We start from the raw sequence: 25693 nt of genomic DNA, 5'->3' as shown, positions 1-25693 counted from the left end.
CATTAAATAACTTAAGGAAGTTCTCCACAGAAGGCTAGATTTGCTTGAGTTCTCTGAAGAACCTTTATTCATTTGGTTTTATTGTAAATGAAATATACAGAAGACCAATATCCGGACCTCTCAACTTTTGGCAAAAGTTAAGAGTGAGATTATGCTAATTTTTGGGGCGCGGCTTGTTTGGGGCGGGGCTAACTGGACACTGGAAGAGCCGGTGGAGTCTCAACTCCATCACATTTTTATCCCACCAGACATTGAAGTAGACATGTATTACTTTTGTTAAAAAGAGAAAGAGACGTATTAATACCTTATTGTTCAGTTAATGGATTAAAACATAAAAAACACACAATTGTTCAAATAATAATGAATAAAATTAGGTAGTTTTAAGTTATTCACCGAATTATTACACTGTTACACATTAATCTATGGGTTTGTTTATCATTGTAGATCTATAACCTGATTGGTGAATCAGGCTGAGTTTCATCAAGTCTTTATGGTCAACATTTTCCCCTCAGCTGCAACACTAAAGCGCACAGAGGTTCCCGCTGCGTCTCTATGCACGATCCAGCTGCTGATGTCTCCCTCTTTTCAGCTCAATGCACTTCTAGACTGTTACAGTTTATAACCAGCCCGTTGCCAGAAAACGCATCCCCTGCTGTTTCATAGAAATATACACTTGTAGTTGGTGTAACATTTTCTACGTGTTTACACATGTGTTCTGAACTACTAGTGTGAATTTCAGGTGTGTGGGACAATTTTTAGATTAAAAACATAGGGGGATGCGTTTTTTGGCAGCCCCATTGCCAAAAAACGCATCCCCTGCTATCTCAGAGGAGTTGACACTTGTATGACTCTATTCCTGTATATCAATCTGTAATTAAAGGACAAGGGTCAGCAAATGCAAATTCTGCCGTGTAAAACAATGACAGCACAATTTTTGCTCTATGATCTGAAGCCCCATTTGGAGCTTTTAAACAGGCTTTTGAAAAACTTTGATAATTTGCTGCTGTAATATTATAGATTTTTCAGAATTAAAAGCTAGCAGATGTGCAGAATCAAAACATAACAGAAATACAATTATAGAGCATTCAGTATTGTAAGAAAGCCCACACTGTTTCTGGATAAATAGATTATTGTATGAGTTAAGTTCTATTCCGTTTTATGCCTCTTTCCTTGTAAGTTTGAAATGTCCCATGCTCCTGAATGCACCATAGTTTTCTGACGCTCACGAATGCATCCCACTGGTCTATGAACGCTGTGTCTGCACGTTTGATCTTCCGCTTAAGAAAAAGCTTTTCAGTTTCAAAACTCACGTCGGCTCTCACGGTTTATTGTTGTGTGTGAATTACAAGACACTACAACAAATAAATCAGCCGTACCTCGGATAGAAACTTTGGATTTAATGTTGTTCATAACACCCGTACTTTTGTAAACGAATCTGCCAAATACACACAGTTTTTTTTCTCACTAGAAGTACATTTAAACGTTTTTATATAATTAATATAAGAACAAGTCGCTCCGTTGGTCGTATTTTAATTCATTTTCCGTCGATATTCATTTGTACAGAGCGAGGCGCGCTCCCGCGACAGGGGACGCATATCTCGGCAGGCATGCACTTTTGAGCATAACACCGGCTCACTTTCACCACTGGTTAAGTAGAATTATTCATAACTCTGATTACTCTTCCTGCTGCTCTGTTAACACGAACTGCAGCAGGAATTACTGATGGCCACAAGCTGTGAAAGAAGCCGAAACAGCTCAGCAAAAGGCGGAGTTTTGTGGTCCGCAGCCCAGATGGGCTTTGTGATTTTTATGCGTGAGAAATGTCATGTTTGCGTGTGAAATGCCATGTGTTGCGTGTGAGCGTGTGAAGTTAGTGAAATGCGTGTGTCACACGGTCAATCAAGAGAGTTGAGAGCTATGCCAATATCCATGTCTGAATATCACCAGTACATTCCACACTCAGCTAGCTTAGCTTCAGCACAAATATATCGGTGAGACTCTTTTTTATTCTTTACCCAAAACATTTTCAAAACATATTCAAGTGCTTTCTGAGCAAAGTAATACTTGACGAATGTTTTCTAAGGCGGAAGCATGTAGAACACATTTAACTCAACATAAGCAATTATTTTCTAGCCTATTTGGTGGAACCCTGGTTTTCCCAGTGAGAATACATGAAATATAGTTTTGAGGTGGGAGCACTCACTATGTAACGTAATTCATGTGTCTGACGAAAGTGAGATGCAATAATAATAATTATAATAATAATAATAATTATTATTATTATTTAATGCATTTAAACAGAAAACTATAAGTTAATATTCTGGTGAATTTTGTTGGGATGGGGGTCCTGATCATGATTCATTTTTCAAAGGGGGCACAAAAGAAAACTAGGAGAATCACTCCTATTCGATGAATCTGCGCCTGGTTTGTATTCATGGGAGATAAAGGTCAGACAAAAGTTGACACATCTATTATTGAACTAACACTTCCATCATGTTTTTAGCAGGTAATGGGCATAAATCTGATTTCAACATGATGGAGAACTTTGTACCTGAGAGTTTCCAGTCTGCAGTTTGGACTCTCCAGTCCAGCAGAGAGATGCTTCACTCCGGAATCCTGCAGGTTGTTGTTACTCAGGTCCAGTTCTCTGAGACTGGAGGACTGGGAGCTGAGAACTGAGGACAGAGCTTCACAGCTTCTTTCTGAGAGGTCACAGCCACTCAGTCTGAGGAGACAGGGAGAAAAATCTGCTATTAAACAATTCATCAGGAATATCGTTTATTCCTTTATAGTCACCAATGTTCTCCTTGGAAAGATTGATGGATCTGTCTGATTTGCTTTCAGAACACAAGGCTGTGTGATGAGCAGGTTAATGCAACCCAATCACTGTGTAAATCTGATAATGTTCAGGGACACAAATCCTATTTTTGTTTTGAGGGGGACAATAAACAGTAATATTTGGAGCAATTCCATGGATCTCCCTATCTTTCCTTCAACTTGCACCTTTTCTTGTGGTGTTGAGCCCTCAGCATGTTAAATAATGTTATTAAAACTCAAGTTTTTATCAACCAAACTAAAACAACTACATTGTTGAGTCTTTGTTGAGTCATAGTAGCCTACAGCCAAGTCTTTATCTGATGCAGGGAACTGAAACTCCTCTCAGCTTCACATGAAGACACTGCCACCATCAATATCCTGATGAGAAGCTCAACCTGATTGAACCCTGCTGATTCATGGGTATTTGTTGTGAAAGAGAGACAACTTCCCACAGAGAAAAGCTCTGTTCAGCTCAGGGTCCTGATCTAGTGCATCATCTAACTCCCCAGTGAGGAGGACACTCTCTACCTTCTGGAGAATCTCTACACTTTCCTGGTCAACTTTCACCAAACTGAATCTTGATGTATCAAACTCTGCCCTGTAGTGATCCACTGCCTTCCTCACAAAGCAAATGAATAATAAAAAATATTAGATTTTTCCCAAAGAGGAAGAACAATGTTTTGTATTAAGTTTTGTTTTACCAATCAAAACTAAACAATCTTTGACTTTAAAAGAAATTAGATATGTGTCAAACCAAACATCTAACTTTTTCACTTTTCGTCAGTCCTAAGTGATCCCTCTCTTTTAGCTCTTGTCTTTCTCCATGTTTCCTCCTCGCTCTCCTCTGTCCCGTCACTTCTGCTACTGTATAGCAGCAGTGTTGACCATCAGCTAGGCTATTTGCTAACCTAGTAAAATGGTAAAAATGGGCTGATTTTGGACAAAGTGGGAGAAATTTCACTTTCGATGATACAGCCTTGTACTTGAACAATTGGTGTGATAAATCATATATTGACTTTTACACTCTCCTCATCAGATTAGTCCACCATCGCTCTGTCTCTGAAATATCAAGCTGCTGAGAGTAACTCCCGTTAGCTCCGCCCCTTGGAAACGACACGCGGACCAAACCACTATGTGGGATAGGGGTGTCATCTTTTAATAAAATGGCTTGTTAAGTGGCTTGTACTTATATAGCGCTTTATCAAGTCCCACAACCCAAAAGTGCTTTACACTTTACACACATTCACACCCTGACGGTGGTGAGCGATGTTAGTAGCAATAGCTGCCCTGGAGGATTGCTACCCATCACATAAAATACAGAATAGTCCTTTACTCAGCATTTAGATGTTCCATCCCGTCTTGAAACAATACGGGACACGATTTGTTCCGTATTTTCATAGAATACACTTGTTCTTTACACATGCCTCAACAGTAAATATAACAATAATGAACATAAAAAAACATAGGAAGTACTAAAAACAACAAAACCGTCAAGAAACTGGCATCCTAGTAGCAGCTGCCACTGGCCACTTATTGGCAGGTGAAGTACTTTGTTCCATCAAGTATATGTCACTGTATTAAAGGTTTTATACAGTTTAATGAGCAAATGCATCACATCAAACATTAATAATTTGAATATTTGTTGTTCTAGTATAATCATGAAAGGTTTTACATTTGAATGCTTTCCCAATAAAATGGTTCTGACATTTTTTATCCCTAATAGGCAATTGATCCATTTTTAATTCTGGCAAGACTGCTTGTATTTTTAAATGAGAGAGTGCGTTTTGTATTTAATGCAGCAGAGCAACAGGTATTATTTTGCTAAATTCTTTACAATAACAGTGGACATCACATTTTTCTTTAAAGGTGTTAAAATGTAAGAAATTTCCATGCTCATCCATTAGTTCTGTAACAAAAATCACCTTTTTATCAAATCCGACTTCTTTAAATATGGTTTTGCTGTTTATGATTATAGTTCTGTTGTTCGACAGTGTGGAGCCATGCGGGGTAAAATTATGAGAAAATATAATCTTCCAATAGTTTAATATCTGTGGAAATCAAATTATTTCACAGGCAGTTTTCAATCTCAAAATCACATTTCAGCACTAAATCCAACCTTCCAACTTTCTTAAAAATATTTTTTGGGATTCTGTTTATGACATAAAAGCTTTTATCCAATTTATTTTTAAAACTCCTACTACTGATTTAAAGTCAAGTGTTTTCAAACCTCCTTTTTATAATCTTTAAGCAATTGTGATTTCTTAACATAACGCGTTTTGTTTCTCTCTATATATAAAGTTGTATACTATAGAATTCGCTATTTTGATATTTTCTGGAGTCGCATACATTGAGCTACATGGATAAATCAATTTTGATATCCCCTCAGTCGGACTCCGCCAAGGTTGCCCTTTGTCACCGATTCTGTTCATAACTTTTATGGACAGAATTTCTAGGTGCAGCCAAGGTGTTGAGGGAATCCGTTTTGGTGGCCTTAGGATTGCCTCTCTGATATTCGTGGATGACGTGGTCCTATTGGCTTCATCAGGGCATGATCTACAGCTCTCACTAGAGCGGTTCACAGCTAAGTGTGAAGCGGCCGGGATGAGAATCAGTGCCTCCAAATCTAAGACAGCGGTCTTGAACCGGAAAAGGGTAGAGTGCCTCCTCCGGGTTGGGAAGGATGTGCTGCCCCTAGTGGAGGAGTTCAACTATCTTTGGGTCTTGTTCACAAATGAGGGGAAGATGAAGCGGGAGATCGACAAGCGGATTGGTGTGGCGTCTGCTGTGAAGCGGGCGCTGTACTGGTCCATTGTGGTGAAGAGAGCTGTCTGATATTAGACAGCATTGATCAGGAGAGCAAGACTGCAGAAACACAAGAATGCACCAGACCCAAGCACCGGTGTCACAGTTCTTCATACCCGAGTCATCTCATGACACCTATGTGGTATGGAAAATTGGTATGATTGATTTAACTTCCATTATTATTTTTTAGCATTTAGTTTTGTAAGTTTCGTGATGTTGAGTTCCAGGAAATTCTACAACATGTCATAACCAGGTGGCTTTCTGTTAATCCAGCAATCACTCGGCTAATGCAAACCTGGACTGCTGTGAAATCTAACTTCATTAGCCAGGGAGATGAGCGCCCTAAACAACTTAGAGTTCATTTAAAGCTCAGTGAGGACTCAACTAAGGAAGAGGGAAACATTCTAGAGGTTTACTCTTATTTGCAATAATATCCTCTCTCTTTTTGAGGATGTTGTGAAGAAGATGGAGAGTGATGAAACCAATTGTGTCGAGTTATAGGCCATCATGGATAACTTCAAGCAAAAACTCAGAGAGAGACGAGATGATCAGCTTTATGGCTACTTAACTAAAGTTAAGCTGCAGCGTCTCCTTCCACATGATGAAAATAGCAGGGGCAGGTTTCACTGCATTTCTCATTTTCAGAAGACAACTGGCTGTTCTCACTGCAGCCTCTTTCTCTACACCATGGCACCTGGACCTTCAGTGACAATGAGAGGGTGACCACCAAGCTCAACCTCATCCATAAATATGGATGAACTTTATGATGAATGCTTCACAGCAAAATCCATTCTGAAGAGGCATAAAGAAGATGTTAAAAGTGAATGGAAGTGCAAAGGTGTGGCTGCCAGGTGGGTGGCTCTCTTTCAAGAAGTTGAGCTGCCTAACATGCTGACTATCGTCAGCCATATACTCAGGATCCAAGGATGTTAATATTATATAGTTAAAAAGTGTGGCAATGTTGAAAGAATTGTTATATATTGTGTTTAGATTTCCAAAGCGACTCTGGGTAGTCATAAGATCAATGGCTTTAATGCATTAAAACAGAAAATTATAAAAGTAAAATTTTGTTCCCATCAGAAGCCCCATCCCATTCGTTTGGGATGGGGCTTCTGAAAATGTTTCATTCTTCAAAAGGAGGCACAGAAGAATACCTTTGAAAATCACTCCTATGTGGTGAGTATTTGCTCAGTATGTACTCATGGGGAGTAAAGATCAGACATGATATGTTGACAAAACTATCACTGAACTAACATTTCTATGTCTTTAGGAGGTAATGGACAGAAATCTGCTTTCAACAGGATGGATAACTTTGTACCTGAGAGTTTCCAGTCTGCAGTTTGGACTCTCCAGTCCAGCAGAGAGAAGCTTCACTCCTGAATCCTGCAGGTTGTTGTTCCTCAGGTCCAGTTCTCTGAGACTGGAGGACTGGGAGCTGAGAACTGAGGACAGAGCTTCACAGCTTCTCTCTGAGAGGTTACAGCCACTCAGTCTGAGGAGACAGGCAGAAAAATCTGCTATTAAACAATTCATCAGAAATAGTGTTTATTGCTTTACAGTCACCAATGGTCTCCTTGGAAAGATTGATTGTCTGATTTTACATGTGTTTATGTTGCCTTTGGCTGATCCCTCGCACCCCAGTCACATACTATTTTAGTCACTTCCTCACGCCACAAGAACAGTTTTTTCCCCATCTGCTACCAGCCTTATGAACAAGGCCAAGAGCCGCCTGTGAAACTGGACACTGTCTCTCCCCTGTTCAGGACTTACAAGCTTCTGTGTTATATTGAGGCACAGTCAATGTAATGTATTGTGTAATGTATCCTTTTTATTCTATTTTTTATTTTATTTTTATTTTCTCACAATAGAGAAATTCACTTCTGCATCTTAACCCATCCCCTTGGGGAGCAGTGGGCTGCCAATGTGCGGCGCCTGGGGAGCAATTAGGGGTCTTGCTCAGGGACCCAGAGTGCAGGCAATGGGGATCGAACCGGGTACTTGCAACCTTTTCAGAGCGCAAGCGCGCTGCTCTAACCACTCGGCCACCACTCCCCCTTTGTCTGCACCATCAACACCAAGTCAAATTCCTTGTAAGTGCAAACCTACTTGGCGATTAAACTTGATTCTGATTTATTGTGAACTGGTTCATTATAAATAAACTACCTTTACGTGTAATTTATGATGCTGAGATGGAGAAAAAGTGACGAGGCTCAGAGAAACTGTGAATAAAAACAACAACTTGATTTTCAAGCACTTGCTGCCAAATGAGTAAAAATAACAAATGTTTGTGGCAGGGCCGTCAACAGCTGCCATGGCTGATGATGACGGTGGCGGCGACATCAGGTCTCTCAGTGGCAGACACATGTAGCAGAACCTGCGCTAAGCTGGGCTGCTTTCAGAACACAAGGCTGTGTAATGAGCAGGTTAAAGCAACCCAACCACTTGGTAAATCTGAAAAAATGATACGACGTCAATGCAGTAATCTTAGCTAATGTTCTATGGCCAAGGTAGTCTACATTGTAAATGCAGATGAATAGCTAACGTCCTAAACATAGAAAGAGACAGAGACACAGAGTATATATCTATTGCGTTCGTATTTCTGTGTCGCCGTTTTATTTACACTAGCCGAGCTAGTTAAGCTGGTGCAGTGATTTTATTCTGAAATTCACCGAAAAGTGTATCCTGTCTAGCACATGACGTTTCCTGTTTAGCTCTGAAATTTAGGATCTTGATCCTGGGACCTCTGTGGTGTCTGGTCAAACTTCTCGATTACTTTTCTGCAGCTCCTCAGGCCTCTTGTGATGGTGCGGTGGGAGGTGAGAGGAGTAAGCAGCAGAAATTAGCCTTTCTAACCTAAATCAGCAGAACGCTTGGATGAAGTATTCCACACTTTCACTTTATTTCTCATCCACCACACAAAGCCAGGTCTCCAAGGCACTGAACTTACAATGTTCTCTCATACATGAGAAAAACAACAGAAGTTGTACCTCTCAGAACATTAGCATCACGTTATTTCCTTTCCTCTCAAAACAACATGGCGAGCTCTTGCTCAGAATGGATTAGTACAGAAACAAAAGGTAATAGGTGCCCCCCCTATTGTGCTACCTACTCAACTCTAGGAATTAAGCAGTAAAATGACTGTTCCGCTCTGTAAACGGACCCCCAAATGTATGCAACTGATGTGAGTCGACACATTAATCTTTAATTATTTAGGTTTATTTTATTTAGGTTCTTTGCGGCACCACAGCCGGTCTGCAGCATATTCGGTGTGAGCCCGGGGCAATCAGGTGACACATGGTTGTCTAGAGATGAATAATGTTAATAAAATCTTAAAAAAGTATAAAACTAAATTTAACTGAAGTTTGTCTATAATATTAATTAATCAATTTTACCTTATCTTCAGCTCGTCTATTCTGGGACTTTGATTTTTATTGATGATGAGGCTTTTCAAAGGTGGGCACAGATAAAACATTTAGGAAATACTCTTAAAGGAAAGTCTACACCTACTTTTATTTGTAGGTATCAGACAAGAAAAAATCTCTCACTGAACTAACATTTCCATCATGTTTTTAGCAAGTAATGGAGAAAAATCTGGTTTCAATAGGATGGAGAACTTTGTACCTGAGAGTTTCCAGTTTGCAGTTTGGACTCTCCAGTCCAGCAGAGAGAAGCTTCACTCCTGAATCCTGCAGGTTGTTGTTACTCAGGTCCAATTCTCTGACACTGGAGGACTGGGAGCTGAGAACTGAGGACAGAGCTTCACAGCTTCTCTCTGAGAGGTTACAGCCACTCAGTCTGAGGAGACAGGGAGAAAAATCTGCTATTAAACAATTCATCAGAAATATTGTTTATTTCTTTAGTCACCAATGTTCTCCTTGGAAAGATTGATGGATCTGTCTGATTTTAAAAGTCTTTATGTTGCCTTTTATTGTGAACTGGTTAATTATAAATAAACTACCTTTACGTGCAATTTAGGATGCTGAGATGGAGAAATTGTGAGAAGGCTCAGAGAAACTGCATGAATTAAAACAACTTTATTTTCAAGAACTTCTAAGTCAAATCTTAAAAAATATATAACTTCAATACAGTAATCTAAGATTACTAAGGCCAAGTTAGGGCGACCCCTCGAAATGTTCTAAGGCCAAGTTAGGGCGACCCCCCGAAATGGCAGAGCATTTACATTCATTTTGATACCAGCATGCCGGTTAATGGTCTTAAGTGGCAGGAAATGCAAACAGTGCCATTTCAGTATTACTTTGAATGTGGCCATGTGGGAAACTCTAACGCCATTTCGGTATCACGGCAAAATACGCAAAATCCACTAGATGGAGCTCCTGTATTATAAGTTGAAACATGGTTTAGTTTTTATCTTAAGATCAGAGAGCATGCCACGAGGGATTATTGTGCGTCATGGGGGTATCATCTGCATATTAACAGTATTTTGTACGGTATTTAGTACTGGTGGTCCATTGGGAGTGTGTGGGGGAGGGGCGGCCGGCCACAATTGAATATTGGCTGGATGATCCTAAGTGTCAATGGGTCTTCATGGTATTTTCAAAGTGTTTGGGTAATGTTGGTCCATTGGGAGTGTGTGGGAAGGGGCTGCGGGAACAGTTATGGATGTTAGTTCAGGGCTTCTCCATGGAAGTTGATGCGGAGAAAGGGTGCTCCGTTCCTGGGTAGAGAAGGTCCATGGGTCCCCCTGGTTCTCCAGAACCACCAGGGTCCTGGACCAGGCTCTGGTTCTGGAGAATCAGGGGGGAAACATGGAGCTTTTTTTTACCCAGGAACAGAGCAATCTAGGCCCGCAATGAGCCCATGTACAGTATATGTGTGGCAGCAGTGGCAAAGTGGTTAAGGTCCTTGACTATCATGGAGAAAGGCGGAGGTTTGAGCCCCATCATGTCTTGGGCCAGATTTATGTCCATAGTGATACTGAGCAACTCTGCAGTTGAATTTGGCAGTGAGAACTGTTGACTACTAGACTACTGGAACAATTTTATATATTCTCGAAAAAAAAGATAAATCATAGCCTGACTTTATAATTCAGACCCATCCAGGACTATGGACACTGGACCTCCAGAGAACCAGGGGGAGAACCATGGAGATTCTCTACCGAGGAACGGAGCACCCTGGATCCACATGGACCTCCGTGGAGCAGCCCCTGGTTCCTCCAGGACCACCTGGGTCTTGGAGAACCAGGGAGGATCCATGGAGCTTCTCTACCCAGGAAAGGAACACCCTGGACCCGCATGGACCTCCGTGGAGCAGCCCCTGGTTCCTTCAGGACCACCATGGACCTCCAGAGAAGCAAGGGAGGAACCATGGAGGTTCTCTCCCTGGGAACAGAGGCTTCTCCCTTTGTAAAAAATAGTTTGACCTTAAAGTTCGGGGAGAGGTTCTTGTTGGCTTTATCCTTGTTGGCTTAGTCCAAGAGTGTATTAAATGAAATAAAGACTTAATTTAAACCAAATTTAAAAACAAAAAGGTTCCAGCAGGCGGAATCGTACCCCAGTCGCAGGGGCCACACACCGGGTCAATAACCACTAGGCTACTGGAACCACGCTAATACAATGGCTCATAGTCCTTATATCATTGATTCCAGTCCAGTGTGGGGCTTCCAGTCTGAGTCCATGGGTCATCCTGGCTCTCTCAAGGTCCAATGGGGTGCTCAGCCCCATGTGGGCCTAGGGTGCTCCTTTCCTGGGTAGAAAAGCTCCATGTGGCCCCCTGGTTCTGCTTGCATCCGTGCATCCATAAGGAGCACTAGACTACCAGAGCCATAAACCTCAACACATCCAAAGGTGAACAATAGCCACTCATGTGACACATAAGGCTTAGCGGGAATCGAACCCGGGTCTCCCACTTGGGAGTCATTCGCCTCAACCACTTCTCCACCTCTCTGGAGGATCAGTGTGGGCTTGCAGTCTAAGTCGATGGGCCTTCCTGGTTCTCTGGATGTCCAAGGGGGTGGTGAGCCCACCTCCATGCGGGCCAGGGTGCTCCATTCCTGGGTGGAGAAGCTACATATGGCCCCTAGTTCTTTGGAAGACCAAGGGGATGTCAGCCCATCTCCATGCGGGCCAGGGTGCTCCATTCCTGGGAAGAGATGCTACATGTGGCCCCTGGTTCTCTGGAGGTCCAGTGTGGGCTTCCAATCTAAGTCCATGGGCCTTCCTGGTTCTCTGGAGGTCCAAGGGGATGTCAGCCCACCACTATGCGGGCCAGGGTGCTCCATTCCTGGGTAGAGAAGCTCCGTGGGTCCCTGGTTCTCTGGAGCTCCAGTATCCATGGTCCTGGATTGGTCTGAATTATAAAGCCAGGCTATGATTCTTTTTTCTAGAATAAAAAAAAATAAATGGTTCTCACTGCCAAATTCAACTGTTGAGAGACACAGTATCAGTCTGGACAGGACTCGAACCAATGTTCCTCTTCTACTTACAGTCAAGGAGCTTAACCGCTCAGCTGCCGGAACCACGCATAAACTTGGGCTCATAGTGCTTACATCATCGACTCCAGTCCAGTGTGGGGCTTCCAGTCTAAGTCCAGGGGCCCTCCTGGTTCTCTGGAGGTCCAAGGGGGTGGTCAGCCCACCTCTATGCGGGCCTAGGGTGCTCCATTCCTGGGTAGAGAAGCTCCATGTGGCCCCTGGTTCTCTGGAGGTCAAGTGTGGGGCTCCAGTCTGACCTCCAGAGCCCCTATGACCTCCAGAGGCCCTCCTGGTAACATCCATGCGGGCCTACGGGGCTCCATAACTGGGTAGAGAAGCTCCGTGGGCCCTCCTGGTCCTCTGGAGGTCAAAGGTCAAAGAGGCTCTCTGGAGTTCCAAGGGGGTGCTCAGCAAACCTCCATGCGGGCTTTGGGCACCTTAGTCCCGGGCACAGAAGCTTCATGTGCCCCCTTTTCTCTGGAGGATCGGTGTCCTGGTCTATTCTTCAGTTTTAGCTTCTGCTGTTCCCACCATTAGACTACTGGAACCACATGATTAACAACAAAAAGCTGCCCCATTTTTGAAAAATAGTTTGACCTTAAAGTCTGGGGAGAAGTTCAAGGGGGTTGTCAGCCCACCTCCATGCGGGCCTAGGGTGCTCCATCCCTGGGTAGAGAAGCTCTGTGTTGCCCCCTGGTTCTCCCCTACTGGTTCTCTGGGGTCCAGTGTGACTTGAATACAGTACAATAGTAGGAACATATTTTAGTTTTCAGTATAAAATTCAAATGAGTGGTCCTCCATAACCCCAGCCTGGTTCTCAGAACACCCACCCTGGAGCTCTCCACTGAAGCCCAGCAAGGTCCTCCATAACCCCAGCCTGGTCCTCAGCACACCCACCCTGGAGCTCTCCACAGAGGCCTCCACATCAGCCTCCCACCCCCGGCCCGGGCACACCCACACCACCCGGCTGGAACACCTCCATAACTTGCACCTCCATCCGAACCATGGTACTCACTCTTAAGCACCCCCCCCCCCCACGGTTATAATCAAATAAACCAAACAGCTAAGTCCTCATTCCCCTGGTAAGGCTGAAAGACCTCCGTGGCCCTGGTATGGCTTCAAAGTGTCCCCATATGGCACATATCCTATTGACAATGATACCCGGATGGCAAGTGCACTGCCATTGCAGATGTTTCCCAAATGGCAGCTAGTTAAGGGCTTGCCATTGGAGACTAAGTGCCTGTGCCCCTGGTATGGCTTCAAAGTGTTGGACGAGCTCCAGAAGGGCAGGGGAGCAACCTGCTGCTGGAGCCCCAGCCCGAGGCCCTCCCCGGCCCAATCACCACCAACACTTAGCCTACTAACCCTCCAGCCCGGAGCTCCAGACACCCAGGGCTCTGCCTGGTCCCTCTCACCCAGAAAGAGCCTCCATCCCCGGCCTAATGTCAACCAACATGCAGCCTGCTAACCCTTCAGCCTGGAGCTCCAGACACCCAGGGCCCTTCCCGGTCCCTCTCACCCAGGAAGAGCCTCCATCCCCGGCATGATCACCACCAACATGCAACCTACTAACCTTCCAGCCCAGAGCCCCAGACACCAGAGCCCCACCCAGGGCACCCAGGGCCCTGCCCGGTCCCTCTCACCCAGGCAGAGGTTCCATCCCTGGCCTAATCTCAACCAACACGCAGCCTACTAACCCTTCAGCCCGGAGCTCCAGACACCCAGGGCCCTGCCCGGTCCCTCTCACCCAGGCAGAGGCTCCATCCCTGGCCTAATCTCAACCAACATGCAGCCTACTAACCCTCCAGCCCGGAGCTCCAGACACCCAGGGCCCTGCTCGGTCCCTCTCACCCAGGAAGAGGCTCCATCCCTGGCCTAATCTCAACCAACACGCAGCCTTCTAACCCTCCAGCCTGAAGCTCCAGACACCCAGGGCCCTACCCGGTCCCTCTCACCCAGGCAGAGCTACCAACCCTCCAGCCTGGAGCTCCAGACACCTAGGGCCCTGCCCGGTCCCTCTCACCCAGGCAGAGGATCCTGGATGACACCAGATGGCATTTTGCTATTTAGGAGGATTCACAGACGAACCCAGATGGCAGTGGTCTTCACAAGACTCAGTTCCTATAAACCTGCGGAAGGGTTTTTTTTTGGCATAAGGCCCCAGGATCCCTCCAGACCCTTGTATTTTCCTGGGCCGCCCCTGTTAAATCCCTATCCACCCCAAGCTGGGGACTTAGAAAAATGTTCAGGTTTTCATGCCCCTGTTAAGGCAGAAACACCTCCCTGCCCCTGGTATGGCAACGGAATGTCCCCATATGGCACAAATCCTATGAAAATGATACCCAGATGGCAAGTGCCCTGCCATTTTGGAGGATTCACAGATGATCCCATATGTTGTCTTGCCATTCGGGAGGATTTCTGGATGACCTCAGATGTCAGTATGTGTACATGCCATTCGGGAGGAATGGCATGTACACATACAGCTCTTATGTATGTGTACATACACATGCATAAGCTCTTACTCATACTGAGTAAGAGCTCTTACTTGTACCGGATTACTATAGAAAGAAAAGGGAATAGATGCCCCCCTTGTGGTGCTACCTACTCAACTCTAGGAACACTCTGTAAGAGGACCCCAAAATATATGCAACTGATTTAAGTCAGCCCTGCGACAGACTGGCGACCTGTCCAGGGTGTACCCCGCCTCTCGCCCAGTGAACGCTGGAGATAGGCACCAGCAACCCCCGCGACCCCATGAGGGATTAAGTGGTTTGGAAAATGGATGGATGGATGATTTAAGTCAACAAATTGATTTTTAATTATTTGGGTTCTTTTTGGCGCCACAACCAGATGTGCACTGTATTCAATGTGAGCCCGGGGTAATTCTCAGAGTAACAGCTTCTCTGCAATGGGGAGTGGTGGCCTAGTGGTTAGAGTCCAGAGTTTCGGTCCCAGAGGTTCTGAGTTCAACTCCCACAAGCTGCCATTCTGGGTCCCTGAGCAAGACCCTTAACCCCCAATTGCTTCCGAGGCGCCGCACAATGGTAGCCCACTGCTCCCCAAGGGGATGGGTTAAGATGCAGAAGTGAATTTCTCCATTGTGAGATCAATAAAGTTCAATTATTATTAATTATTATTAATCAGCTAACATATGGTTGTCTGCAGATGGATAATGTTAATAAAATCCTAAAAAAGTATCAAACTAAAGAAACTGAAGTTGGTCTTTAATATCAATGGCTTAGTATTTTTTGCCCTATTTTCAGCTCATCTATTTCGGGTCTATGATTTTTTTTTTGATGATGACGTTCCTCAAAGGTGGGGCTCAGAGTAAACTTTTGAGAACCACTCTTACAAGAAAAGTCTACATCTACTTTATATTTGTAGGTAGGGAACAAGGGTCAGACAAGAACAGATGAAAAATCTATCACTGAACTAACATTTCCATCATGTTTTTAGCAGGTAATGCACATAAATCTGATTTCAACGCAATGTAGAACTTGGTACCTGAGAGTTTGTAGTTTGCAGTTTGGACTCTCCAGTCCAGCAGAGAGAAGCTTCACTCCTGAATCCTGCAGGTTGTTGTTACTCAGGTCCAGTTCTCTGAGACTGGAAGACTGGGAGCTGAGAACTGAGGACAGAGCTTCACAGCTTCTCTCTGAGAGGTTACAGCCACTCAGTCTGAGGAGACAGGGAGAAAAATCTGCTATTAAACAATTCATCAGAAATATTGTTTATTTATAATGTTCTCCTTGGAAAGATTGATGGATTTGTCTGATTTTACACATTTTGATGTTGCCTTTAGTTGTGAATTGATTCATTATGAATGAACTGAAGAAAAATTAACCAATATTTCTCTCATTAGCAGATTTTCACTATCAGAAATAAAAGCAGCAACAATCTGTCCTTACAGAGCTTTGTTGGAGGCTTTAACCACTGGCAGCAGCCTCAGAAGAACCTCCTCTGAAGCAGAGTATTTCTTCAGGTCAAACACATCCAGAGCTTCTGCTGATGACACTAAGATGAAGACCAGAGCTGACCACTGAGCAGGAGAGAGAAAGTTTGTGGAGAGACTTCCTGAACGCAGAGACTGTTGGATCTCCTCCACTAGAGAACGATCCTTCAGTTCATTCAAACAGTGGAACAGATTGATGCTTTTCTCTGCAGACACATTCTCGCTGATCTTCTCCTTGATGTACTGAACTGTTTCCTGATTGGTCTGTGAGCTACTTTCTGTCTGTGTCAGCAGACCTTGTAGGAATCTCTTATTGGTCTGCAGTGAAAGTCCCAGGAAGAACCGGAGGAACAAGTCCAGGTGTCCATTTGGACTCTGTAAGGCCTGATCAACAGCTATCTGGTGAAGAGACTTTAGTTTAGGTTTAAAAAATGAAGACCACATAGATTTTTGTGTTTCTTCCATCAGGTTGACACCAGAGTTGATCATGGTCTGATGAACATGAAGAGCAGCCAAAAACTCCTGAACACTCAGATGGACGAAGCAGAACACCTTGTCCTGGTACAGCCCTCTCTCCTCTCTAAAGATCTGTGTGAACACTCCTGAGTACACTGAGGCTGCTCTGATATCGATGCCACACTCTGTCAGGTCTGATTCATAGAAGATCAAGTTTCCTTTCTGCAGCTGATCAAAAGCCAGTTTTCCCAGAGACTTAATCATCTTCCTGCTCTCAGGACTCCAGAGTGGATCTGTTTCAGCTCCTCCATCATACTTGACCTTCTTCACTTTGGTCTGAACCACCAGGAAGTGGATGTACATCTCAGTCAGGGTGCTGGGCAGCTCTCCTCCCTCTCTGGTCTCCAACACGTCCTCCAGAACCGTAGCAGTGATCCAGCAGAAGACTGGGATGTGGCACATGATGTGGAGGCTTCTTGATGTCTTCATGTGGGAGATGATCCTCCTGGCCTGCTCCTCATCTCTGAATCTCTTCCTGAAGTACTCCTCCTTCTGTGGGTCAGTGAACCCTCTGACCTCTGTCACCATGCCAACACACTCAGGAGGGATCTGATTGGCTGCTGCAGGTCGTGTGGTTATCCAGAGGCGAGCAGAGGGAAGCAGTTTCCCCCTGATGAGGTTTGTCAGTAGAACATCCACTGAGGTGGACTCTGTAGCATCAGTCAGGATCTCCTGGTTCTGGAAGTCCAGAGGAAGTCGACTCTCATCCAGACCATCAAAGATGAACAGAACCTGGAAGTGTTCAAAGCTGCAGAATCCTTTGGTTTCAGTAAAGAAGTGATGAACAAGGTCCACCAAGCTGAACTTCTCTTTCAGCACATTCAGCTCTCTGAAGGTGAATGGAAATATGAAGTGGATGTTCTGGTGGGCTTTGTCTTCAGCCCAGTCCAGAGTGAACTTCTGGGTCAAGACTGTTTTCCCAATGCCAGCCACTCCCGTTGTCATCACTGTTCTGATTGGTTGATCTCTTCCAGGTGGGACTTTAAAGATGTCTTCTTGTCTGATGGTTGTTTCTGGTCTGTGTGGTTTCCTGGATGCTGTTTCAATCTGTCTGACCTCATGTTCCTCATTGACCTCTCCAGTCCCTCCCTCTGTGATGTAGAGCTCTGTGTAGATCTGGTTCAGAAGGGTTGGACTTCCTGCTTTAGCGATCCCCTCAAACACACACTGGAACTTCTCCTTCAGACCAGATTTAAGTTGATGTTGACAAACTGCAGCAAGATTTTCTAAACGAACACAAACAGTAAAATCAGAAATCAGAACATCTGAAGATGATGTGAATAAATGTGATTCTATCTCTTCAGTCATCAGTAAATGTGTGATTTATCCATCAGGTTAAATCTTTGTAGAAATCCTCTTACTGCTCTCCAGACGGTCAGCCAGCTCCTCCTGCTTCATCATCCTCAGGAAGTTCAGAGTGATCTTCATCACTGCCTCTCTGCTGCTCCTCCTCTGTTCTTCATCCTCACCTTCCAACACCTCCTCATCATCTCTCTGACTCTCTGAGCAGTCTGGGTCATCTGGACTCAGAACCTTGTGGATCTTCTTCAGCTCGTTCTTCACAAAAGTTACAATGTTGTCCTCCAGCAGCTGGAACAGCATAATATATGAAGGACACATCAGACTGAGATCATGGATCCAAACATCAGAACCATGTTGGACAGACTGACGGTCCAATGGTCCAAAAAGTCCAGCATGGAAACGACTGAACAGAACGGATGGAAAAGTAATTGTTGTACATGTACAGACCATAAATATGGAGTCCAGCTGGGTTTGATGCTGCTGGGAAGACGGACCTCTGGGAACCTCTGAGTTCTGCTGGTCCACTCTGTGGAGGAACCAGAACAATTAGGAAGGAAGGAAGGAAATATTAATCCAGCAGTTTACACAGATGGACCAGATGATCCACGTAGTTGTAGATGTTTAATGTTCCGGCTGATCTACTAATAATTAGCAGAACCTCTGATGGTCCACTTCAGCTCAGCTTATTTCTACAAGAACCAGACAGTTCATAGACTTGATGTTCTAAATGGTTCCCATCATTACGGATCCAATCCTCCATCATGTTCCTGATCATCGATCCTGCTGAATAATGTCCAGCCTTGTTTTCTTAAACTGCAAACCGTTACTAAAATGAAATCTGAATCATCCTGAGAAGCTGAAGGTTCTGGGTCCTATGGGGCTTGCCTGGTTGCCACACCTCCATTTTTTTTGGTCAACTTTACATATTTTTACACAAATGTTTAAGGAAAATAAACAGATTATTTTATTATCGTCTATTTTTAAAAGCTTCAACCATAAATCTTTCAGGGAAAAATTTATCTTTAAGGAAACTGACTGAACTCCAAGGATAATAAGTTGTTTATTTTTCCATACTCAATTAATTTAAATGTCTTCACCATGGAGCAACCTAATAATGATTATATTGTTGTATCATAAAGAAGCTTTAAGTCCAGGTATTTGGGCACCCCCGAAGTAAAGGTGCCCAAAAGGGGCCAACACAATAAAATCTGCAGCCCCCACCGAGGGAAGAGGGGAGACGCCCCCCCCCCCCCAGGAAATCCCCAGCTGTCGCAATGCTGAAGTCCCAAGGAGCCGTGGGGACGAGCCCATGGGCTCCACCGGGAGCCAGCTACGCTGACGTGGAACCAGTCATGGGCCCCAGGGAGCCGAGGCCCCAGGAGCGCCCGCCCCACGGCAGGGGGCCCGGCCTTGGGGCGGGGTTAGTTCCACCAACCACATGATGAAGCTTTCCTTCCCTGCTGAACTGCTCTCACAACGCACACAGGAACCAAGTCTTGATGGGTCAGACTGGCTCTACCAGCTATTTCCCAGCGGGTCGTGGAAATGCGATCCACTGTTAGTCTGACATGGAGCCAGGAAGCAGCAGAACCTCCTGATCAGCATCAACACTCCAGACATGAAGACATGAAGGTGTTATCATCAGAACAGGGCAGCTGATTTCTGGAGATAACGGATCAAACCTCTGTCTGCAAATAGAACTGGAACATCTGAGAGCTCACTGGGTGGAACTGGGGTTCTGTTCTTGGCTCTTAAAGAAATGTAACGGGTCATTTTCAGAACCTCAGACCCCGACTAAGGAGACCGGTCCATACTAGGGGTGGTGATTGGCTAAAATATCACAACATGATTCTTTGCAGTGAAATCAGGATTTTATTAGTTTCCCAAAGTAACAATAAAGCTATTGAAGAAAAATCTAGAGAAGCATTTAGACCAGAGCATTTCTGACACATTTTAATGAGTTGCTGCAGTTCTGCTAACTTGTCTGAAGCTCAACTGAAATGTAATAAATCCATTGAGATATTTAAGAGCTGAAGAACAGCTGCAGCTCTAAACTCCTGTGAGGGAACAACACCAAGTCTCTGGTTCTGATACCAGTGATTGTTCCAGCTCCAGCTGAGAAGAACTGAAACTCTTCAGTCACTAAAACTGAGGAAGACTTTCAGATACGATGACAAAACGGTTCAGGAACAAAGAAAGAAAGTCCAGTTGGTTCCATGTTGGATTTGATTCAATCACTATGAATATGGGAGAGTGACTAAAGAGTCCAGTTAGCTCATTAACATGGAACAGAACCAATCAGAGTGAGCTCCAGTCCAAACTAAATCTTTGACTTTAACCAGAGAAAAGTGTTTAATGATGGTGACTAATCAATGAGGCCCAAAAGCAAACAGATCAGAGCTGTTAAACATGATGTAGCAGCATCCAGGACGCCTCCAACAACATCCATTCTTTCCACTTTCACTGCTGTGGTTCTGGAGAACATCCAACACACACCGCTTCACATATGAACATAGAAATGTGGGAAAAAGAGCTGAGCTCACGTTAAACACATGTTGGAATAAAAACATTTCAGACTGACTCAGTTTCCACAGTTACAGCAGTTAGATACAGCTCACCTCTCTGAGGATGGAAGTCCTGAAGGTTTGAAGTGAAGAGGAGGAGACATTGACCTGTTGCTCTTAAAGGACACACAGCTGGGTTCTGGTTCTGGTTGATGTTTACGTGTCAGTGTCTTAGGAATCCTGTCAGAAAAAAAAGTTATAACACATTTTGTAGCATTTTAGTTTAAACACATTTTAAATAGGACTGATTATTAAATAAAGAGCTGTGAGACATAACAGAACCAGTCAGATCATAAACTTGATGTTCTAAATGGTTCCGATCATTACGGATCCAATCCTCCATCATGTTCCTGATCATTGATCCTCCTGAATAATGTCCAGCCTTGTTTCTAGAGCATAAAGAGCTGTTTCTGAGACAAACATGTTGGTTAGAAATGACTGAGAGGACAGTTTGGTGATATTAGTGTTGAGCTCTGACATGGAGGAGAATCCTGAGTCCTTTTCACTCGGACCATCAAGGAGGTTCTGATGGAGCTTCATTAAGTCTTGGTGTTGTGTTTGTAACGTACTGAGGTGGAACCAAAGCTGATCCACTGCTGAGTCCAGAATAGAGGTTGTTCTAGACGCCTGATCAATAATGAAGTGAAGCAGCTGGATGCCCACTAGTCAGAACTGACAGTTTTCTCCATTTTAACCAGAATCACTGATTAATATCATGATGTGATGAGTTGTCAGCTTCATTTATTCACACAATAGAAATTCATCTTGATTTGAATGAAAAACTGGACATGACTTTATTGTTTTCTAACCAGGATAAAATTAAAATTGAATCTAAATGATGAAACTGGATTGACTGTATATTTCTGTGTCAAAACTGGATGTTTTGTAAAGTGTCTCAAGACGACGTCTGGTGTGAGTAAGAGCTTTAGGACATGGTTGACTGTAACTGGACGGTTGCCAGTTCAACCCACTGCTCCAACGGCCGCAGGGTCCTTTGGCAAGGCACCTCATGCTAATTTGCTTCTGGTAGTGGTCAGAAAGCCTGGTGGTGTAGATGTGTGGCTCGTCCCTGTCCAGACGTTCAGGATGTGGATGTATGAATGACTGATTTTAGTGTAAAGCGCTTTGTGGTTCTTGGACTTGACAAAGCGCTGTACAACCAATTTAACATTTCTAAAAAATAATTTTTTTTGTTAATTTCATTTATTCAGACAATATAAATTAATCTTAATTTGAATAAAAAACTAGACTGTTGATCTAGGTCGTATTTAGACAGCAAATAAATGTAAAGATTCTTCCATAAATGTCTGATCAGCCGTCCTTCTTTCTAGGATGAATAATGTTGAACACATGTTGGTCATCAAGATCCAGGAAATGTTCTGGAAGTTGGTGAGTTTTTCCAGATGTGTCCTGCTGAAACCCAGAGCTCTAAGCAACAGGCTGGTGTCACTCAGCTGGTTCTGCAACACTGACTTGCTGTTTGTCAGAACCCACTGGTACCATGCTGAGCTGCTCCGTTCAGTCTGGATGAAGCAGCAAAGAGGAACAGCAGCAGCTTCAGGACCACTTGGTCTCTTCTGGCCTGATATAGTGAGAACGCTGTGTGAAAAGGGCTCTGGACACTTAGAGATGCTGATCTCACCTCTGAGCGTGGCTCTGGCTCTCAGCTTCCCCACACAGAATGGTTTTAGAGGGAGGGACTCCCTCCTCTCTGTCCTCACACTGATCCATGCTGCTGAATTCACATCCACATCAGCTCACACACACTTTCTACCTTCACCTGCAGAGGAAACACAAATCATTCATCTGCACATCAACTCTGATCATCCTTTACATCATTAGTGCTGGAAAAAGATCAGCTGCTCCTCCTCTGATTGGCTCTTCTTCTCTGCTTCATATCAGTGTCAGTTGAATGCAGTCAGACAGCAGTGAGAGGCAGAGGAAGCTGCCATCAGCTGCTGTACTTCTACTATCAGTCCACTAGATGAAGCCATGGAGCAACATTTCATCCACTGACACTGATTCACTCTGACTGAACATCAGCAACTATTTTATTTCACAATCATCAAACTCTACAAATGGATTATCTGCATCATCAGACCTGAATTATTTAATAATCTGACAGAATCAAACACATTTTAACATTTGAAAGGAGTCAGGAAGCAGCAGGAATCTGTTGTGTCTATCTTTAATTCCTGCTCCAAATCTGCTCCATATCTGTAGAAAAGCCCAGATCTCCATATTTGCTCCACTCATAAGTAGAAGTATTAGATCTCTGATAAACATTGATCAGACTTGATCAGACTTTGTTGACACATCTGACATGTTCATGCATTTATTGAGTTATACCTATTTGTTTTAATTTCTTCAGTGGAATATTTGGTTTGCTGTCTTGGTTAAACTCTAGAGGACTCAGACCCACTTTTATTGGTTTTAATGTGACTCTTAATAAACCGGACCTTTGACTGTTGGACCTCCTGAGTGATCTAAGGAGCTGTAATCTGTCGAGTCAGCAGCAAACTGATTGGTTGTTAGAACCAGATGGACTCTGACCCGGCACTCCTGCATATAAACTACATTAATACTGTAAACATCAGCTGCTGGTGCTGAAGAAGAAGATTTGCTCACATTTACCAAAATGGAGCCAGAGCCAGAGAAGTGGAGCCACAGTGAAGTCCGGGCTTTATTGGACCTGTGAGCAGCAGGAGAAAAACAACATGAGGTTGAAACAATGGAGGCAAAAAGTGAGACATTTGAAGCCGGATCGTAAAGGTCAAAGGTCACAATAACCAGAGTGGATCAGATAGGAAGAGCAGTAAATGGTTTATTTCACTGAACTCGGTTCTGAGGCGTCAGCAGCTTTTAATCCCAAAGTCCAACAGAGATAAAGTGGAACCAGATGATTGGACCTGGATCCGTCTCTGATGTTCAGACTAGAAACTAGCTGCATATGAGGATGAAAACAGACTAAATCAGGGTTTACCACAGATGGTAGATGGACTTCTGTCAGCCTTTGTTAAAGGTCCAAACATCCAGAACCACAGCAGGTTCTAGTAGCTATGATCCAGTACAGTGAACTAACTGGTTCTGATGCTCTGCTGCTGTTCACTCATTTCTACATTCAGCCATTCATCGCTGGTCAACATTCACTTCTAGATGAACTGCTTCATTTCTTGGATTCTGGTCCAAATTTTAGTCATTTAATCAGGATGTTTTATCCAGATAGTTCTAGAGCAGCATCCCGGACTCCTGGAAGGACTTCTGGGTTTAAAATAAGCTGCAACGATCAGCCAGGAGACCCGGTTCCTCCAGAATCATTGATTTTAGCCCCAGTTTCTCTCTCTGCTCATTAAAATAATCAGAACTCAGTAATATCACAGTTTTTCTAACAGGAGAATAAACTCAGTCCCAAAGCTGATGATGCTTCTGTGTTAATAAACAGCAGCTCCATGGTCCACATGACTGGTACCGTTGGGTCCAAAGCATCAGGAAGATCTCTCAGCACCAAGAAAAGGGAACTACTTCCTGTTGACACCAGCTCAGACTCCTCTGCTTCATCAGCTGGAGCTGAAGTTCAGAACTTTGGATCAACAGGTTCTCAGAGTTCTGCTAGAAGGAGGACCAGAACATGTTGAGCTGTAGAGCAGATATGAGACCATGCCTCAGCCTCTGCTTCAGAACCGACCCACTAGATCTGGTCGGGTAGTTCAGTGTGAAGCAGCAGGCCTCTCCAGGTCCATTTCTCCATGCTGATCCCTTCCTGTGTCACTAACAGCATTAAAAAGCAAACTCACTTCTTTTAGTTTTTATGCAGAAATCAAAGCATCAGAAGATCCCAGCTGGTGACAGAGTTTAAGAAGGTGGACATCAGAGCCTTGGACCTGAAACTGGACCAGAACCATTAATATTAACTGGATCAGAACCAGTTTGAGCTCCAGATTCTCTGTGGTTTCATGAACAAAGATCTTTGTTTAATGAAACTTTAGTTTGAAACATGAATTTAAGGAAAACAATGTTCCCAACAAGTTCTTAAACTCCACAGACTCTTCATTTAGGAAATAAAATACTAACTAATAATTGTCCCTCATGGGTCAAACACTGTGGAACAACAGACTGATCACTTTTAGCAGCAAATCAACCTTTAAGTCTGATTACTGCAAATATTATTGTTTTATTGGTAGATTTATTAGATCCAATGTTAAACTTTTGGATCATCTGACTTTTAATCAATTCAAATCTAAAATATTGAAAACTTTAAAGCATTTCCTGGTCTGATTGGACCCACCTTCAGGTCTTCAGCTGTTCTTCAATCTGCTCTCTGAACAGCAGATATTTTACAGCTGCCATAAACAACAGGCTGGAGAAATATCAGAACCAGAACCTCAGAAGTTCTGCTTCAGTCACTCTGAATTTATCAAACCAACCATCGTTCTTAAAGGGACAGAAACACATTTTAAGACAATCCACAAAGTTTAAGGAGCTGCAGAACCTCTAAAGAGACGGTTCAGGTTTCAAGTGGACCTTTGTAACTTTAGCGGAACAGCAGCAGAACCTTTAGATCACATGTTTTTCTCAGAGTCCAGAGTTTCTGGTTGGAGGTTAAAAGGTGGTTTTAACTCAACATGAAGGACGTTCCTGTCTTTAAGCTCCCAGATATTTAGATTTTAGACGGATCATCTGGAGCTGTGAAGCTCTGATTGGGTCGACAGAGTTCTGCTCATCTAAACATCACATCTGAACATCAGCTGTTCATCATGTTGTTTGGTTCCAGTTCATCAATAATCTAATAATCCTGTAGATTAGTCTTCAGACAGCAGAGATGAAACTTTGAGCGGAAATCAGAAGTGAACATGTTCTCCAGACATCAGAGAGCAGAAACAAAGAGGAAAGTTCCTCAAGACAAAGTTCTGGTAGGAAACAAAGCAAACTTACAGTTTGTTCAGACGGTCCAAAGTGCTGAAGAACAAGATGTGAACCACTGAGACACAGGTGAGCTGCTACCTGGAAGGAGGCGGAGCTTCAGCTATGATGGAGGTGGGACAGGTAGGAGGGCGGGGCAGCAGCAGGAGCAGCAGTGGAGTTCCTGGAAGCTTCAAGGTTCAAAGTTTCTTTCTTATCTTCAAGGAGGAGTTTGGTTTGCAGCTGCCAGGAAGACATCAGGACAGAAAACAACACTCACTAAACACCAGCTTCATCTGCTGGTTCTCCTGCAGAACGCTGAGAGCTGCTGGAAGGGGCTGCTTCTCTGTGGTGGCAGTGTGTAGCTGCGTCCTGAATGATCCAGTAGTTTAGCTGCACATCTTCAGCCTG

General features: G+C 43.9%; 1 protein-coding gene and 1 long non-coding RNA gene across 4 annotated transcripts in view; both read right to left on the bottom strand.

Moving 5' to 3' along the window:
• LOC110367724 (protein NLRC3-like) overlaps positions 1 to 18338 on the bottom strand; it is a gene marked incomplete at its 5' end in the record, with an annotated part of 45403 nt that extends 27065 nt beyond the window's left edge. Inside the window, 4 exons of the mRNA XM_036125927.1 lie at positions 15554 to 15727; positions 15958 to 17743; positions 17879 to 18107; positions 18267 to 18338. Of these exons, the coding sequence (XP_035981820.1) occupies positions 15554 to 15727; positions 15958 to 17743; positions 17879 to 18107; positions 18267 to 18338 (2261 nt within the window). The remainder of the gene's footprint in view (positions 1 to 15553; positions 15728 to 15957; positions 17744 to 17878; positions 18108 to 18266) is intronic.
• Positions 18339 to 22111: 3773 nt separating this feature from the next.
• LOC118557156 lies at positions 22112 to 25348 on the bottom strand. 3 transcript variants are annotated; one of them, XR_004927657.1, is made up of 3 exons: positions 25006 to 25063; positions 23012 to 23075; positions 22112 to 22163 (listed from the first exon to the last, which is right to left on the bottom strand). It is a non-coding gene; the product is annotated as an uncharacterized LOC118557156 (long non-coding RNA). The 3 variants fall into 3 exon arrangements; XR_004927655.1 differs by lacking the exon at positions 25006 to 25063 and adding an exon at positions 25316 to 25348 and having other exon boundaries at positions 22121 to 22163; XR_004927656.1 differs by lacking the exon at positions 25006 to 25063 and adding an exon at positions 24178 to 24410 and having other exon boundaries at positions 22121 to 22163.
• Positions 25349 to 25693: the final 345 nt, after the last annotated feature.

The sequence above is a fragment of the Fundulus heteroclitus genome, chromosome 22 (assembly GCF_011125445.2).
Source record: "Fundulus heteroclitus isolate FHET01 chromosome 22, MU-UCD_Fhet_4.1, whole genome shotgun sequence".
Lineage (NCBI taxonomy): Eukaryota > Metazoa > Chordata > Actinopteri > Cyprinodontiformes > Fundulidae > Fundulus > Fundulus heteroclitus.
This window is presented reverse-complemented; position numbering and strand designations above follow the sequence as displayed.